An 18,864-nucleotide genomic window follows, 5' to 3' on the forward strand; every position below is an offset into this window, starting at 1 on the left:
TGAATCTACAAGCATTTTCTGGAGAAAAAATGAACCAACCAAACAGAAAAACAAAACTATAGTTTAAGAATGTTGTATTTGGCTTCTTCCTTTATTTTGCACATAAAGAAAGGACTATTTTCATTTAAGTACATAGGCACAAAGAGTACTAACTGGCTCAGTTTTGTATCTTTAGCTATTATTCAAAAGTAAACATGGCCCCAAATTTTCTGTGCTTCAGGAAAACTCATTGTTTAGTGTGGACGCTTGGGTGTAGGAAGGTCACCAAGTCAAAAAGCATCTGCAAGAATACTTTTTATGAAAGTCTCTTGATCTGGAGCTGATGTGGTGGGCAAAAAGTTCTCTCTCAAATTAATTTAGCTATATTGATGTTCAAACAACACACAATACAGGAGATATGGCATCCTTTCAGAAAATATGAGAAGCTTCAAGACAAACTAATAGAAAAGATAAATGAAAAAGACACCCGGGGTTTCCTATCATTTGTCATCCAGCAGAGACTAGATGACTGTCAAATATGCAGAATCAGACACCCAATATTTCAGCCACCAAGGAAAGAAAAACAATGACTGTGAACAAAACAGAACAAGACTCAAGTATTAGCTTAATGCAGAGTAATTCCTATTGTAGCTGCTGTGCCAGATGTGGCCTCTTTGCTAGAGCAGAATGTCATGGCTGTGGGTGCATGGTTTACTGTCATTGACCTCAAAAATAATCCAACTTAATGCAGACATTGAAAAAGTCTCAGAGGGAACAAAAGGCAGAAGCAGAGTCATTGATATTCACTCTAGGAGTTGAGAAAGTTGGGATTCAGAGGTCTAAATATAAAAATACATTTTTTTAAAGATTTATTTATTTATGCATATGGGAGCTGGGGTACAGGCCAGAGATATGGGGGGGGGGGTGAGAGGATTCACCAGAGACAGAGTTGGAAACAGAATAGGCTGACTGAGTGAAATACACTGCTGAGGGGAGCAGCAGGCTAGACAGCAGAGGTCTGTTGCGCCATGTGGGTTGCTCCCTGGTCGGCCGGGGATTGGACTCGTGCTGCAGAGGCTGCGGATTGCTTCACAGTGCTGTGCTTAACCTCTTGCGCCGCCAGGGAGGCCCCTAAAATACATTTTTAGGGAAAGACTTGGCTCTGCTTTGTGAACTGACCTGAACATTGCAGTAGAACTTCAGCTATGAAAGAGAGATGTAGAAACAAAAAACATTAAGAAGAAAAACAGGACTTTTGAATGCAAAAAATTGCAAGGAAACTAGACTTTGGACTTAAGAAGACTTTGAAAAAAGTGACTCCCATATAAAAAAAAATACAACAGATTTATAAAAGCAAAAGCAGATATAAGATTCCCCAGGAGCTGGTCTGTCTGTGGGATAGACTACCAGAATGGTCTAATATTGTGGGATCTACCACCGTGCCTCTCAGTAGAGTGTATTTGGACATCAAAATTAATTTTCACATGATGTTTGGTAAACAGAGTCAGTGCCAAATAATTTTGAAGTACTCTTTCATTTGACATAGCTGCTAGGACAGAAAACTTATTTTAACTTACTTGCCCTTCCTGTCATATGAAAATATTTTGTTCCTTAGATACTATATCGCTCTTTTGGAAAGTATGTCATGGCATACTTTCCTTTGGATTTCCTTTCTTCAGAAGATTAATTTTATACATATTATATTTGTCCTGGCATATTTAGTCTTCAGGTGATATATGTGAATTCTATGCAAAAATGATACCTTCCCTATTTTAATATATTCATCATGGAAATGAATTTAAAAGTGTTCAAAAGTTTCTATTTGTATTATTAACAATAATAGAAAGTTTCATGTTTTATTTTTTAGGGGGAAATCTGTTCCAAGTAAAGTTGATAAAATTGACAATAAAGTTAAAAGGATTGGGCCACACTTAGACATCTTCCAAGTGTTCTGGGAAAAGAGCAAAGTACGTATTAACAAAAAAACAGTCAAACTGATCACCACCATGCAGGCCTTCGTCAGAGGATGGCTTGAACGCAAAAGATTCCGAAGACTAATGATCAAGGTACAGTTTATGGTAAATGTTATAATGTATTTAAAATTTACATAGACTCTAATTAAGCATAATTTTGCATAATCATCTGGTCAATATATCCATGATTTTTCTAAAGTTCTGTCTACATTTTTTGCTATTCATCTGGTCAGTGACATACTCATATTTTGAGAATCAAACCTGTCTGTCTGATTTCAGAGTCATTAAAATATTAGGCCATTGTGGTAACAATAGTGTCCAATAGTCATTGCAAAATGATGGCCTTCAATTAGACTCAAAATGGACATTGGAGTTACCTGCCAAAAGTTGAGGCTATATATAACTCCCACATGACACTATAGAGTCAATTGGGTTATACTCACATAAGAGAGATGATGTGAAAAGACCCAGCTGCATTTCTATGGAGAAGCACCAAGTCTGTTGCAATCAGGAGCTGCTACTAATATCTTGCAAAGTGCATTGAAAGAAAACAGATTCAATAATGTGGCTGACCAAAAATATGTGCTTTTAGTATCTTTACTAAGCAATTATAGTTAGATTGATTGAGGTTGTGCTTTAGGTCATAATAAAAATAATCATTCTAAATTGGGCAGAAAAGTAGGAGACATGAAGAAAAGCCCTGAAAAAGAGAAAAACCAAACCCAGAAAAGAAATCCTTTAGCTATGTGTGTGGTTCCAGTGCTTCATTAATTCTTTAATGGGTGGGGTCCTCCCTGGTGGCGCAGCAGTTGAGCGCTGGATTGTGAAGCTGCCTGCAGCCTCTGCAGATCCCCGGCCACCGGGTGAGGGTCCCACATGGCGTGCAGACCTCTCCTGCTGCCCACTGCTCCCCTCAGCAGTGTACTTCGTCAGTCTGCCTATTCTGTTCCCCACTCTGTCTCTGGTAAATTCTCTCACCCTCCCGCGCTTCTGACTGTACCCAGTGCTTGTATAAATTAATAAATAAATCTTAAAAAAAAAATTCTTTAATGGGTGAAACAGTGATCACACCTAATAGCATTTTTGTCTTGCATATTTGTAGGAGTGTTTTTGTGCATATGTACTTAAGATAACTGTTAAGGATATTCAATTTTTATTTCATTGTATATAGATTTAGTCATTAAAAATTTACTTTTTGTTTGGATAAGAGTTTTGAATGAATATTCCTCAATATGTTGTATGTAAGTGTTTAAGACAAGGTGAGAATTCAATCACTTAATATAATCAACATATCTATTTACAAATCTGTAACAATATTTTTAAAGTTAAAAGGTCAAATGAACTATAGAAAAACATTTGAAATTTTACATAATGGCTATAAAGCTTAAGAGTTAATTTTTAAAAAATGTTGGTGTATATAATAAGTGTGATGTTTGCTCTTTTAGACAACATGAATTAGAACATTATAAATAATATTTTGCAATGAGATGTTTATATTCTAATATTGCTGTTAAAATATCCATTTGTACACTTTTTTGATAACTTCTTATCTTGAAAAGTGCATAGATATTAATGTGAAAGATTTATATGCTGAGGTGTATATAGAGCCATAGCTGAGGCATATTTGCATGCAAAACTCTGGCAGAGAAAAGCACACTGTAATAACAACTACACAAGATACACCATTGTCATTTTCTCTCTTCCAACTTCTTAACTATGAAAAACTGCTAGACACCTTTCAGATGTCTCAGATCTCAAAAGACTTCCCTCATGAGACAGGCTGTGTACTCAAAAGAAGATTTATTAAATTCAGAGTGAAAGATACTCAGATTCATATTGGTAACTGCCCAATGTCCCTTGAAGCAAATATTGTCCATCTAATTAACACTCTTCAAACAGGGACCTTTTGAATCATGCTTTAAAGGTACAATCAAAACACTGTTTGATTCTTAATGATAAACAAACAAACAAGAAAACTACTGCAGATTTATCCAGAAAGATACTGAGTAGAATATTGGGTAGAGGTCTGGAGAACCAAGATCAAAAACATGAAGGAATGATCAAATCTACTTAGCTTCTAGGACTGTAGTCAGATCCTGCACAGAAGGAACCTGATGCAGTTTCTGAAATCTTGGGTATTCTTGCCTTCACAAATGCTGCCCTTGAAAAATGAATATTGCTGCCACGGTTACTCTAGCACACAAATAGATTTCCCACTGTTTCACTTTTAAAAGCATTATTAGCTTCAATTCAAAACCTAGGGCCGGTGTAGATAATGAATGAAGCTTTGTCATGTGTTTGCATCCTAGCAACAGAGGAGCCTGGGTCACGAGTATCTGATTTTTGGCTTAACATTGTAGGAGGTGAGCTTTGCCTCACATTAAGATCATACAGTGGGAATTGCTCCAAGTGTGTGTTCATTCTTTCTTTTTTACATGAAAAGTGCCCACTGAACAGAAGATTAAAATGGCAAATTAGAAAATTTTGTTAAATGTTGAAAACATTAGCAAAATTCAGAATCTGCCATCAGATAAAGGGATATAGAAGAGGAAATTGTGAATTACGCTGATTTCATTTTTTCATTCAGGGAAACAAAGAAATATTATTGATATTGCTACATTAAGAAATACAGGCTTAAGTATAGTATTTTAAAACTTCAGAGAAGTACCACAACAACAATGATGAAAAAAATAAAATAATAAAAGTAACCTTTACAGAATCATAGGAAACAGGAAATAAATAGCAGGAGCAAGAATTATCATAAGTGTAATAAAATGAAATACATCAGCATTTGAAACTTACCAATAAATCAGGAAATAAGGACAAAAAAATTACAAAGTAGGCATCATAAATTCACATAAATTAAGAGGAGTGTGACTTATAATTAAAAATGTGGGCTCTGTTGTGTCTCTCTGTTTTGGCTTTGAAACCAGTTCTGCAACTTACTTTGAATGCTTATTAAAAGATTTTTGTGTATGGAGTTAAATAATGATCTAATTTCATTTTGTTGCCTATGGCTGTCAAAGTTTCCCAGCACCATTTGTTGAAGAAGCTTTCCTTTCTCCATTGTGTGGCCATGGCTCCTCTGTTATATATTAACCATCCATGTTTGTGTGGGCTTATTTCTGGGCTCTATTTCACTGGTCTATGATTCTGTCTTTGTTCCAGTTGCATACTGTTTTGATTACTGTTGCTTTGTAGTATAGCAACAGTAGTATAGTTTGAGGTGAGGGAATATGTTACCTCCATTTTGCTTGTTTTTCCCAGGATTACTTTATCTATTCAGGATCTTTTATGGTTCCATGCAAATTTTATTATTGTTTCTTCTATTTCGTGGAAAAATGTCATGGAATTTTCATAGGTATTGAGTTGAATCTTTAAATTGCCTTAGGAATGTGACCATTTTAACTATCTTTATTTTTCTGATCCACAAACGCAAGAAATATTTCTATTTCTTTATGTCTTTTTTTTTTTTTTTTTGATAGTGTCATAGTTTTTGGTGTGTATATGTCCTTCACCTTCTTTGTTATGTTTCCTCCCAGGTATTTCATTCTTTTTGGTGGGATTGAAACTGGAATTATTTCCTTTACTTCTCTTTGCTTTAATTTTTTGTTTGCATATGAGGATGCAAGAAGTTTTTAGGTAGTCATTTATATTCTGCCACTTTACTGTATTCATTGATTATTTTCAAGCATTTTTTGGTAGAGTCTTTTAATTTTTCCATGAATATTATATCACCTGCACAACAAATGTTGGCAAGACTATTTGGAAAAAGGAATACTTACCCTCTGCTGGCAGGAAAGTAAATTTTTACAGCCTATATGGAAAATAGTGTGGATATTCCTTAGAGAAACTAAAAACGGGACTACCACATGATCCAGTAATACCACTCTTAGTTATTTACTCATAGAGTATGAAAATATTTATTCAAAAACCTTGCACTCCTATGTGCATAGCAGCATTATTTGCAATAACCAAGACACAGACTCAAACTAAAATACACATTGAAAATGACTGGGTAAATTTTGGTATATATACTTAACAGAATACTACTCGGCTTAGTGTCTTTTAGTACACAAAATGGATGGATTTGAGGTGATTGTACTAAATGAAATGAGTCATAAACTGAAAGGCAATAACCAGATGGTTTCACTCATGTGTGGAATATAAGTAACCAAACATAGCAAACTAGCAAACATAATAAAAGTAACTCAAACTATGAGAAGGGGGAGGTAGGTTGGGTGTGTGGGTAATGTGATAGTGTAATGTGATAGTATATTGGAGCTTTGGTGGAGAGTGATTTGAAGTATATGCACACATTGAGGTGTAAAGTTGTCCTTCCCAAATTATATAGCTATGTGAGAGATTAAAAAATGAATAAATTTATTAAAAATTAGATAAATTGATAAGATTTTATACTTCAGTTTTTTCACTTGTAAAAATGGTACACAAAGCACGTTAAAGGAAAGCGAACTCAAAGGAAAATTCATAACAAATACAGTCCTTTCAAAAAAGAGATCATGATTTTTTTAATTCAAGAAATCAAAAACAGGAAAATAAACTTTAAAAAGGAATTAATAAAAATAGTAGAGAAATTTATAAGCTAGGTAATGTTAAATGTAAAAATCGTTGAATTGATGAACTGGCTATCTAGAAAAGAAAGAAACATGAAATAGATGAATTTTTATACTGTAATTTTTTAAAGTATATTGCCATCACATGTAGAAAATATAGTCACAGTTAAAAAGTAAACTGATATGACAAAATTTGCCTATTTGCTGAAATGAGTTCATTTCTTTAATACTCAATTTTTTACAAATCAAGAACTGTCCAAACTGTCAGTGAAAAAGAGGTAAAAGACATGAGCATACAACTTTCAAAAGAAAGAAAATATATGTATTAAACAAGATTAGGCAAGAATAAGCCATTACAGAATAATGCCTTCATAAAGCTTTAATTTTTTTCTGGGCGGGCCGCATATCATAGAAATCTAGCAAGTGTGTATGAAAGTTCCATTGAAAACCGTATTCCGTGGGAATTACGAACATTTGATGACATAACAACCCACAGTGAAACTCTTTGAACTTTAGGGAGATTGTCTCACCCTATAATGCATGTATTTAACCAAGTTACCACAATAAATGTTAATAAATATAACTGTAAGCTATGAAATTGGGTGAGATAGATGAAATAAAAGCAATAAAATCAGATGAAATATAAATAATAGAAGTATGTAAGCTTTACTGTCTACATTGTTATTTAATAGGCTTTGTATCATGGACCAAATTTGAAAGCAGTTATAAAAATGTATTGCAAACTAATTCATCGTGTTAAACATCGACTTGGTCTTTGGAGAACAAGACAAATTATATGCTTACCAGAGCTCGAAGAATGGATGGATAGAAAAAAATGTAAGTGATACAGTCATTTCCAATTTGATTTTAAGTTAGGAATTCATTTAGCCGTTTGTATTTTACATATAATTTATGTATAATGACACATAACCTTCAAAGTTAGACCATATTTTATATTGCTGTAACATATTTGCATTTTAAGGTGATGTGTACTTGAAATAATTTATTAGCATCCTGTGTGTATAACCAACAGAAAAGTTACTCTAGCTTACCAAAATCAAAAGGTAATTTGAAGGAAAGATATATAAGAATGATAACTAAAAAAAAATCATGTTTCAGAAAGAACATGAACCCAAGCTGCTTCAGAGACCAAGGGAGCAAAATATAAGGGACAACTTTATTTGCCACAAGGGGATAGATAAGCTGCTATAACTTGAAGTCTTTGTTCCTAAGCACTGAATTGCGATTCCATGGAGAGGGCACATACTGGTTTAGCTTGAATCATGTTTCAGTACTTTGCTATGGGAGGGCAGGGACCTTTGCTTATGTGTTACACAGAGACTGTGTCCACTGGGGAAATGGTACCTCCCTAAAGAAAAACTACAAATTAACAGGAGATCAGTTAATGGACATTGAGCATACTAAACAACAAATATCCATTATGTTGCTTATTGGTGGTGAAATTCTAGCCAAAGAACAAGTTCCCCAATTTATATCTTAACTTTCAGAGAACCTGATTCTATTATATTTAATGAGTTCAATATTGCTCAGAAATAGGATGGACATTACAGCCAATTTTTTGATTAAAAAAATAAATGAGGATTTCGGTTTTTGGTTCTTCATGTAAGGTGCTTGGAAATCAGTCTATTTTAACAACTGATACAAATGTTTTTAAAAAGACTGAAAAGGTAACGACTCTTCGTGGGTCTATATGAAAGAGGATGACAGAAGACAAACAGCACACAAATACAGGGAGTCATGGCTGGCCAGAGCAGACACTTGAAAGAAGAAACTGATGTAGGAATCAGTTCTGGGAAGGAAAAAAATGCATCATAATTGATGTATCCTGGGGGTTCAGTGTGGACAACTCTCCAGAAGGATCCAGGCATGGGGCAGGGTAATCCTTTTGTGAAATTTGCCTCAAGAAACTCAATCGTAATCCCATAGTAAACACTAAAGAGAAGGAACCATTTTGAAATAAGCCCTAAATCTCTGTTCTTAACAAAGTTTGCCATGAGGGAGGGAAACTAGTTAACCAAGTTGAACCTGCTGGAATATTAGCAGAGTCTGACTGACCTGAGGAAGGAAAATACCCACCTCCTGTCCACTCTGGACATTCTGTGCCCCCTAATAGAGGGATTAAAAAGCTGAGAAACACTTGTAAATTTCACAGTCCAGAGACAGGCAAACAAAGTGTCTGAGACACAACCATGGGTCTGTGGAACATTTCCAGCTTTCCTGTATGTGTATTACTAGTTGGGTGATAATTAGGAGCTATCTAGGTACCTTTTTAGGCATCTTTTCATTTGACGGGAAATTTTGTTAATTTTTATGGTTTAAGTTTTATATTATTTCTGACCCTACTTGCTGAGAATATTAATTCTCCTAGTATGTTACTTAATGTTTGCTATTAGGGCGCAATACATAGTTTTAAGGACATTGCTATCTATTAATAGAGTCGCAAGGTCACAATGTTCTGTGCTTCATTCTGATCTAGAGGAAAACATGTGAAACTGGTTAATTCAAGGAAAAATTAATAAAGGTATATATATTTTTCTCAAGGAGAAATTTATTTCTTAAACATAAAAATAAAAAGTGATATTCTTTGGTATTACTTTGGGCTCCTCCAGAATCAGCCCTTGAGACAAGAATCAATTCTTGAGACAAAAATTCCACTATGGCTAACTTATTTGGGAGTTGATCCCACAAAATACTGCTAGGAATGGATAAGTGAGACAGAAATAGGGAGGAGGTAAAAAAAAAATAAAGAGTGCATTAACAAGCAGATTACCATATGGACAACTGGAGCTTAATTCTCCAGGGAATAATGTAGCCAAGTTGCCTCCAGTGCTGAGTCTTTATCTGCCAACTCCCCCCTGTTGGTAGTCCAGTGCCACGCCAATGGGGACCTTAGTTCTCTGGCATGTCTGGCTTACTGCACAGGTGGGCAGAGTGGACTGCTGCAGCCAGAGGGAGCCCTAAGGCAAATCAATGAATATGCTGGCAAGTTGAAGTCAAGTCAGCATGCACAGAAATACAGAGACAAGGAAAGCTGGATGGAGCACCAACAGTAACTGCTTTGGTTGGTTTGAAAGAGAAAAGGTCTAGCTATACTAAATTTATATTTACATTACTGCTATGCTTTAGATTTGGATAGCTAATTATATTTAGGCTATCACTAAATGTTTCTTAAATTTGCTGATGTCTCATGCCATCTTCCTCAGCTAAATGAATGAAGAGAAAGTTGGATCCATATAGTGAAGTGTCAGGATGATACATTAACCTCTCTTAAAGGTGACATTGGTGCTCTTTGTCATGGAGAAACTATATTTCAGAGCTAAATCTGTACTGAAACAGACCCTGTAAATGTAGATCATCCTGTAAATGCTGGTTAACAATTAGCTTCATGGCGCTAGTCCATCTCCAGAGTGGAGACTCAGCATCACCTTTTTGAAAAGAAAACGTAGTTTATAGAAAATGATACTTACAAAGTGTATGTGTCAATTCTCTTGGTTATTACCTAATCCCTGTTGAATGTCAGTTGTGAGAGATGGTGAAGTGAAGTCTGACTGAATGGTGTTCTGTGGTATCCTTGAGTCAGGAGTGGCAAAGTACCTTAAACTGTGAAGTCAGTGGGTGAAGAGTAGATATAGCCCCAGTCAGGGGAAAAATCAGAAGTAGAATAAATAGCTGAAAGTGGAATCACCATTCAAGTAATTAGAATGTAGATAGAAATAATAAAGATGGGGAAAATGAGGGGAACTAATGAAAAACGAATGTTGAAATGGGTCAGGAGAAATCAAAATCTTAATATTCCTAACCTTAAAGTTGTCTCAGGAAAGTGGGTTTACTTTCATGTGAGCCAGACTAGCAGATACAAATGTTCCCTTTGATTATTTGAATGTGTGCGTGTGGGGGGGCATGGAGGGCGGCGGCTGAGCACCCACAAACTTCTGCCCTTCCATAGGAAGTTGTTGCACCTCTTCTGTAATCATGGAAGCTCTCAGTCGTCATAAAAATAAAACTGGAGTTCAAATTTCTTCACATTCAGATTAAACTTTTGGGTGGTTTGTACTTGATATTTTTGATAAAGGAAATATTTTCCTTTAACTTTCTTTTGTCTTTGCAGACTATGAAGTGATGTTCGCTAAGAGAGAAGAATGGCAAGGAATAGAAAGAAACGAACTTCTCAAGTACTTCAATGACTGTGGTCATTTCCCAACTCAGGAACAAATCGACGATGTTTTCCATCTGGTCCACAGTGGTGAGGAGTTTTTCATTTCTTCTTTTCCCTTTGTTTTCTTTCCTTCCTCCTCATTTTCCTCCCTTCTCCTTTCCTTCCTTATTTTGCTTTTATTTAACTTGTATAGACATATTTTTCCTCAAAATTTTAAAGAATCTTTTTGTAATACATATTAAAGCAGAGATTTACAGGACAGATTAAAATAAATTCATATGATAATCAATTCAGGGGGATGGAGGAGGTAATTTTACCTTTTCAAAAACTCTTGATGGTTTTGATATGTTATTTGTAACAGTATATTTTAAACTATCATATTTTAAATAATGATGCGAAAAGACTTTCTCCTGCATAGTTGGATTTGGCACTGAAGGACATAATCAAGTTTAAATGTTTAAACATTGCTAACTATTTAATACGGTAGAATTTTACATTTAGAATATAATTTCTGAAGAGTAAATAAATGAAAAGGTAGTATTGCAAAGAATACTTAATAATTTAAATGAAACATTCCTTCTTCCTTTGAAGACAAGGAGTGGAAATTGTCACTAGTATGTGGGAAATCTCAGAGCATTTTCCATGATTTTTAAGATCCTCCTCAGTGTTTTTATGTCTACACTGATGCTATGACTTGCTCTGTGCTTTACAAGAATGGTTCATGTATCCACAATGTAATTTAGAAGTAGGTAAACAAACCAGCAAGCATTTCAGGATCGCTTTTTAGTAGAAGAAAAGGGTTTACATACCAGAGTGACAAGGTTGAAGCTTCATTATAGGTTTGGAGTTCTTTTCCTTCATTAGCTCTTAATGTGAATTTACCTAATTCTTTACCTGCGGACTTTGTTTTGACACTGCTGTATTCCTTGTATCTAATGAAGTTTCGTAGACTCTGAATATGTGTTTATTCACAGACTGGCAGGGGCATCCAAATGACTTTGTACCTCAGTGGTCATGACTAGTTTGGGTGTTTAACGTTTGTCCTGATGACAAAAACATATATTTATTATAGAATTTGGGGGTACATATATATAATGGCTAAGAAATTGTAATTAATATTTGATGTTTATTTTCTAGTTCTTCTGTGAATATGACATTACTGTTTTGAAATTTGAGAATATTTTCTGGGTGCTTGACGGTGTGCTTTTTTACTTAATGATATTCTTAAGTTTCTAGGTAATAAACATCATTGGCAATATTATGACTGAGTAATAATTTTTCATATGGATGTTCCGTAATGTATTTACTGTTGTACTTTTAAATTATTTGTTTTTCTTTATAATAAATGCCAAGATAAATGTAAATGTGGCAAAATGGAATCAATCAGGTACTTCAGAAATTTATACTGATTAGTGTTACTTTTTTAAAATATAAGTTTTTTTTTTCAAGTTAACAGTTTCATAGAGATATTTTCATCTTCTGATTATTTTGGAATATATATGACAAAAGTTTTGATTTAGAGCATGACTCTAGAATTAGCTTGCATGGGTTTAATTCCTGACTCCACCACACACTAGCTATTTGACTTGGGTCAAGTTATTTGTCTCTGCTATCTTATTTTCTCAAACATAAGAGGAAGAAAATACCACCTAAGTCACTGGACTGTTAGGACGTTTGCCTGAAATAGCTCATGTAAAATATGTGACCCATTTTAAGTGCTCAGTAAATGTTTGCTATTATTTTTAAATAATTGTTAAGTATGCTGGATAATTATAAGATTGCCAAAATTATTTTTTTATTTTAAAATTGTTTAAATGTTGAACTTAATTTTATAGTGATTCATTTTTATAGATATTTTATACTGAATGTGATCTGTTGCTTTCCACTGTATTATCTCTTTTGATTATCACAATTAGCCATGTGCCAGAGAAGAAGATATGTTCATTTTGCAGATGAGAGAACTGAGTCTTAGAAAGAGCTGATTAGTAGAGCTGGAACTTTATCCCTGGTCTCTTCAAGTGAAGTGTAGTGCTCTTTACACTTCAGTATATGGAGACACTTTAAAAGTCAATATTATGAAAACATAGATAGGTGATTAAAACATCCTTAAAAGTAAGTAAAGTCTTTCATTAATCTTCACAGCTTAATACATTGTGACATAGATTTTCCCTAAATGATTAAATCTGTTAAAATTCTTTTTAAAACTAGAATTTGAAAAGAAAATCTAGTTTAAAAGCATATTATCTTTATTATAACACCTAAAATTAGGAATCTTTCCTTTAAAGACAGAAATGAGTCTTATATAATTTTAAATATATGATCAGTTATGTTGTTATATCCATTTGAAATATTTTTTGGCTCATAAAAAACTTTCATTTAAAATGGAAATATTCTAAGACAATGTAAAAAAAATAGAAAAATATGAAAAATGAAGTTAATGGTTTTCTATTTGCTTCTGGTATACCACTTCCAGGGAAATATGATTTTATGCATTTTAGGTTGTCAGTCATCTTCATTCATACTCACTTCTTTGATTGTGGGTAATAACTCCAGATGTGCAATCTACAGAAGTTTTCATCCAGCAGAATATTTCACCTAATGCATATGTAGTTAATTTAATTAACTTCTTCAGTGTATGATACCAAATAGGCCAAATTCCTAAAAGTGTCTGTATGTGTTCTAATATTTTGAGAGGTTTTTTTTTTCATTCTTTATCAAATGGTAATTTTTTTTAATAATAAATTTTATTTTTATATTCCCCCATACAATTGCAAACGCCCCATTCTGACCCCAATCCTTCCCCTCCCGCCCCCCCACCCCCCAAAAAGTGTCTCTGGTTCATAGTTTTTTGTTGATTTTGATTTTCACTTTCTTATATTCATTTTCCTGGTCCCTTATTTAAGTTTTCTAGATTCCTGCAATGAGTGAGACCATCCGGTATTTTTCTTTTTCTTTTTGGCTTATTTCGCTGAGCATGATCCCTTCCAGCGCCATCCATGTTGCTGCAAATTGCATGTGTTTATCTTTTTTGAATGCTGAGTAATATTCCATGGTATATATGTACCACATCTTCTTGATCCAGTCATCTATTTTTGGGCATTTGGGTTGTTTCCAAATCTTAGCTATTGTAAACAGTGCTGCTATAAACATAGGGGTGCAGGTGCTCTTTGGAATTGATGTTTCTGTGTCCTTTGGGTAAATACCTAGGAGTGGAATTGCTGGATCATATGGAAGCTCTATGTTTAGTAGGTCCAGAAATCTCCACACAGCTTTCCACAGTGGTTGGACCAGTTTGCACTCCCACCAACAGTGCAGAAGAGTTCCTTTTTCTCCACACCCTCGCCAACATTTGTTGTTGCTAGTTTTTTTAATATGTGCCATTCTCACTGGTGTGAGATGGTATCTCATGGTAGTTTTGATTTGCATTTCCCTGATTACAAGTGATGTTGAACATTTTTTCATATGTCTGTTGGCCATTTGCATTTCCTCTTCAGAGAAGTTTCTTTTTAGCTCTTCTGCCCATTTTTTGACTGGATTATTTTCTTTGTTGTTGCTGAGTCTCATCAGCTCTTTGCAGATTTTTGTGATCAGTCCTTTATCATTAGTGTTGGGTGCAAAAATGTTCTCCCAGTTGGTGGGGTTTCTCTTTGTTTTTGTTATTGTCTCTTTTGCTGTGCAGAAGCTCTTTAATTTGATGTAGTCCCAGCTGTTTATCTTTGTCTTCACTATCACTGCTTTGGGTGATGTGTCTGTAAAGATGTCTTTGATGTGCAAATCCCGTAGTGTTTCGCCTATATTTCCTCAAAGAAAGTTTGTTCAATAAATGGTGCTGGGAAAACTGGGTCGCTACATGCAAAAGAATGAAGCTTGACCACTACCTCACACCATACACAAAAATCAACTCAAAATGGATTAAAGAACTAGACATAAGACCTCAAATGGTAATTTTTTTGTGTGTAATTGAGGGCCTGATATTTGTCTGAAAATTCTTCTTTGGGAGAATGAGTCAACTTCAGGCTGCCTATATAGGCTGATCTTAAAAATTGAAGACTATGTAAATGTGAGAACCTTTACTGGATATTTATTTAAACCTCAGTGATGAAACTAGTAGCAATAAAAATAGCATATCTGAAAACAATGAAAATCATACATTGTGGTTATATATTATTTTCTATTCTCACATGTACCTAATTTTTAGAAGTTTAAACTTTGATATTTTTCCATATCATTCCAACACATAAATAGAACTTTTAGTTTATTTCTACAATTAAAATGAATAGAAACTCCACAGCAAAGTCTATATTCACTATGAAGCCATAGACACAAATCTTCACCTCAAAACCATAGAAGGTTCTTGTCTGTTATTTAAGCTGTCATAGCCTATGCATCTGAAGAAACCAGGGCCTGAGATAGGATATGAATTATTTCAGCTTCCCAACTAGTTAATGGCAAACTATAACTGCAGTCTCGGCTTCTAACTCCTTGGGGCACAGCTTTGTCCCCCATAAGTCAGACAACTCTGTACTTTCTGCTGTCAACTTTTTATTTTCTTAGGGGTATGTCTGAAGAGCAAATGTTTTTAATTTTTATAAAGTGTAGCTCACCTATATTTTTCTGTTCTGGAGTAGATATTTAGTGTCATAGCTAAGGAATTTTTGCCTATCACAGGATAACCAAGTTTTCTATGTTCTTTCCTCGAAGTTTTATGTTCAACCTCTTGATTTTAGGTCTGTGGCCTATTTTTTTTTAATTGATTTTAAATGTTATAGTATAAAGTGTTTCTCTTACAGATAGCATAATTTGACCTTACCTTTCTTATGGTCTGACTAGCTCTTATTTTATTGGAGTTGTTACTCCATTTACATTTGATGCAATAGTTAGTGTGGTTGGGTTTCTCTCTCCCATTTTGCAATGTTTTCTGTATAACTCATGATTTCTTATGATTTTTCTTTCCTCTTACAGTGCCTTCTTTTATATTTTGTATAAATATTTATACTGAATTTTTTTTAAAGATTTATTTATTTATTTATACAAGCACTGGATACAGTCAGAAGCACGGGAGGGTGAGAGAATTCACCAGAGCCAGAGCAGGGAGCAGAAAGGCAGACTGACGAAATACACTGCTGAGGGGAGCAGTAGGCGGCAGGAGAGGTCTGTGGGCCATGTGGGACCCTCGCTGGTGGCAGGGGATTGAACCAGTGCTACAGAGGCTGTGGGCAGCTTCGCAGCCCAGCGTGCAACCGCTGCTCCACCAGGGGAGGCCCTACACTGAATTTTTAAAATTATATTTTAAAAGTATTTTAGTGGCTACTCTAGGTATTATGGTATATTTTCTAAGTTATTACAGTATTATGATCAATATTAAAAGAATTTAAGTTAGATATAACAAATTTACTTCAGTATAGCTCTGGACTTTCTCCATTGTGCTGTTATTGTCATATATAAATTTTATAAACCTTGCAATAGTTTATAATAATGATTTTATTTTATATACCAATATGTTTTTAGAGGAGTCAAAAGATGTGTAAAATATATTTTTATATATGAATATATTTATGATTTCCTGTGTTAATATATCTCTGGATATGTGTTACTACCCTGTGTCTTTTCCTTGAAACAGACCTTTTAGCAGTGCATTATTTAAATATGGAAATGTCATTATCACCTTCATCTTTTTTGAAGGATAGTTTTACTACATATAGAGTTCTTGACAGTTTTATCTTTCAGTGGTTTTGAATATGTTCTTACACTGCCTTCTGACCATCACTGTTTCTGATGGGAAATCTCATTAATCTCGTTTCCCCTCTTACATCCTGGGTTGTTTTGTTTCTTTTCCTTTCACCATCACTTCTTTGTCTTTGCCTTTTAGCACTTCAGCTGTAATGTGTCTGGGTGTGGATCGTGAATCACATCATGTTCATAAACCTTAGGGTTCATTGAACCTCTTGGATTTGTGGATTAATGTTTTTCATCAAATTTGGCAACAAGTCAGATTTTTTTTGCGCTGTTTTCTATTCTTTCCTTCTAAGACTCTCATTAGACTTTTATTGGTACATATAATATTGTCCTAGAGGTCTCTGAAGGTATGTTCTCTTTCATCAATCATTTTGTTATGTTCTTAAAAGTCAAAAATATCTGTTAATCTATCTTCAAATCCACTATTTCCCCTTCTGCTTTCTCAAATCTGTTGCTAAGACTTTGCATATTTTTATCGTGCTATTTTATTTTCAACTTTAGAATACATATACTTACATTTTGAAGTTTCTGTTTCTCTTGATGAACCCCGTTTTGAGTTATTGCCATATTTTACTTTAATTCTTTATATTAACTTATTTTAACTATTTGGACATGTTGAGTTGTCAGAAAAGTCGTGATGCATTTTTGCTTGAAAAACATAGAAAAAATACAACCCAATATTTATAATATCATCTTTGAGATCCTTGTCTCCTAAATTTAGCATATTAGTGCATTCCGTCAGTTTTTATTCACCATTTCTTCCCCAAGTATGGGTTATACCTCTTCCTCATTTGGATTTTGTTGTTGTTATTGAATACTAGACATTTTAGACACTATATCATTACAACTATGGATTCTGATCTCCCCCATTCCAAGGGTTTATTTATTAACTTGTGTGGACTTAATATTTGTAATCTGTTGAGTATCCTCCATTGTATTTGGCTATTCATTGCTGTGCTCATTTATTGTTTTAATACTCACTTGTTAGAGTGGCCACTGACAAGGTTATATGTGTATCTATATGACTTAGATGTCAACTATACTTGGACAGATGTTCATTCAAATACCGTGGACCCTTAAGGTTTGAACTTACCCTCTGCCTATGAACTTACATGTGAAAGACACAATCAGTGCTTACTTTTATGTCTTCCTCATAATTTGCTTCCACTGGCACTTTTGGGACTTTGTGACTTTGTTGCTTATTCCTGTTGTTCTCCAGTTAATTTGGTGTGTATATAGAAGTTGCCAAGTGCTTCTATGGCTTTCTCATTTCTAGAATCTCTAATTAATATTCTGAGTGGTCTGTAGTTGCCCCCACTTGAACTCAACCTCAGGCTGGAGCTGTAACTCTTCCCCATATATTTCCTATTGTGTGCTGTGTACACTAATGGAAATATACCATTTAGCTTTGTATGATGACTTTTTTTTTTGAGAAAAATAATAGTTTTCATTTTAGGCATATTTACATTGGCTAAGATTTTCCTATCTTTGTCATAATCCAGCCTAATAGAGTCTATGACCTAGAGGTCTACTTTATTCCTAGAGAAGGACACAGATGGAGGCAGATAAATGAGTAGAATTCTTACCACAAAATAAGTTTATTAGAAAGAAGCAATGAAGGTAATTTAGGCATGTGGCCAGTGTTAGGGAATCCTGGCACTTATCCTAATGACTATATGATGAACATATTTCTTCTACTATCATTTCCCTCTCTCCAACATGAAAGGAGTCCTATTAAGTGTATTGCCATGAAGTTCTTTAGCAGGATTTGAGATATTTGTGTTATATAATATGGGCTCTCTTGAGAAGTATTTGATGTCTTTCTCATCTGTTCTGATGGCTCTCCTCTTGAGGTCCCATGAATCTATAAACTCTCTGTGTGTATTACATATATATTTTCAGTGATATCTATAGCTCTTGTGTAGAAGGATGCCTTTTTTTCTGGTAATTCAGTAAATATTCTCTAGATATTTAGTCATATAAGAGATAAATAGACATTTTCTCTAATTAATAATTTCAAGATAAAGTCATAAAATATGAAGTGCACTAGAATGTGCTAAGTTTCTCCTTCCTTGATTAAAGCAATCCAGAATCATTTTTTGATATAATTTGTCATTGCAAATATATTTAATAAACATCTTTTGAGTACTTGCTATGGAATACATTGTTATTTAAAGATCTCAGAATCTCTGTGGCTGGACATGTGTATATATATATATATATATATATATATAAAACTAGATAGCTACGGTATAAATGCTTACACATTCACACATGTAGCAAGTGATAAGGTGATATAGATATTAATCACATCTTCAGTTTGGAAATCAGTAGAGGTTATAAAGGGTATTTAAGATTCAAGCCAATCATTGTGGCATAAGTTAATTAGATAGTAAAAGGAAGACAAAGATTTAACACATAAAAG

At 34.2% G+C, this 18,864-nt stretch overlaps 1 protein-coding gene across 1 annotated transcript in view; it reads left to right on the forward strand.

Annotated features, from left to right (window-relative positions):
* The window catches only part of IQCM (IQ motif containing M), a gene marked incomplete at both ends in the record, with an annotated part of 218,706 nt that overhangs the window by 88,737 nt on the left and 111,105 nt on the right, over positions 1 to 18,864 (forward strand). Inside the window, 3 exons of the mRNA XM_084245594.1 lie at positions 1,847 to 2,045; positions 7,219 to 7,363; positions 10,656 to 10,790. Coding sequence (XP_084101720.1) covers positions 1,847 to 2,045; positions 7,219 to 7,363; positions 10,656 to 10,790 — 479 coding nt within the window. The remainder of the gene's footprint in view (positions 1 to 1,846; positions 2,046 to 7,218; positions 7,364 to 10,655; positions 10,791 to 18,864) is intronic.

Source organism: Talpa europaea (genome assembly GCF_964194135.1).
Source record: "Talpa europaea genome assembly, chromosome: 10".
In the NCBI taxonomy this organism is placed as follows: domain Eukaryota; kingdom Metazoa; phylum Chordata; class Mammalia; order Eulipotyphla; family Talpidae; genus Talpa; species Talpa europaea.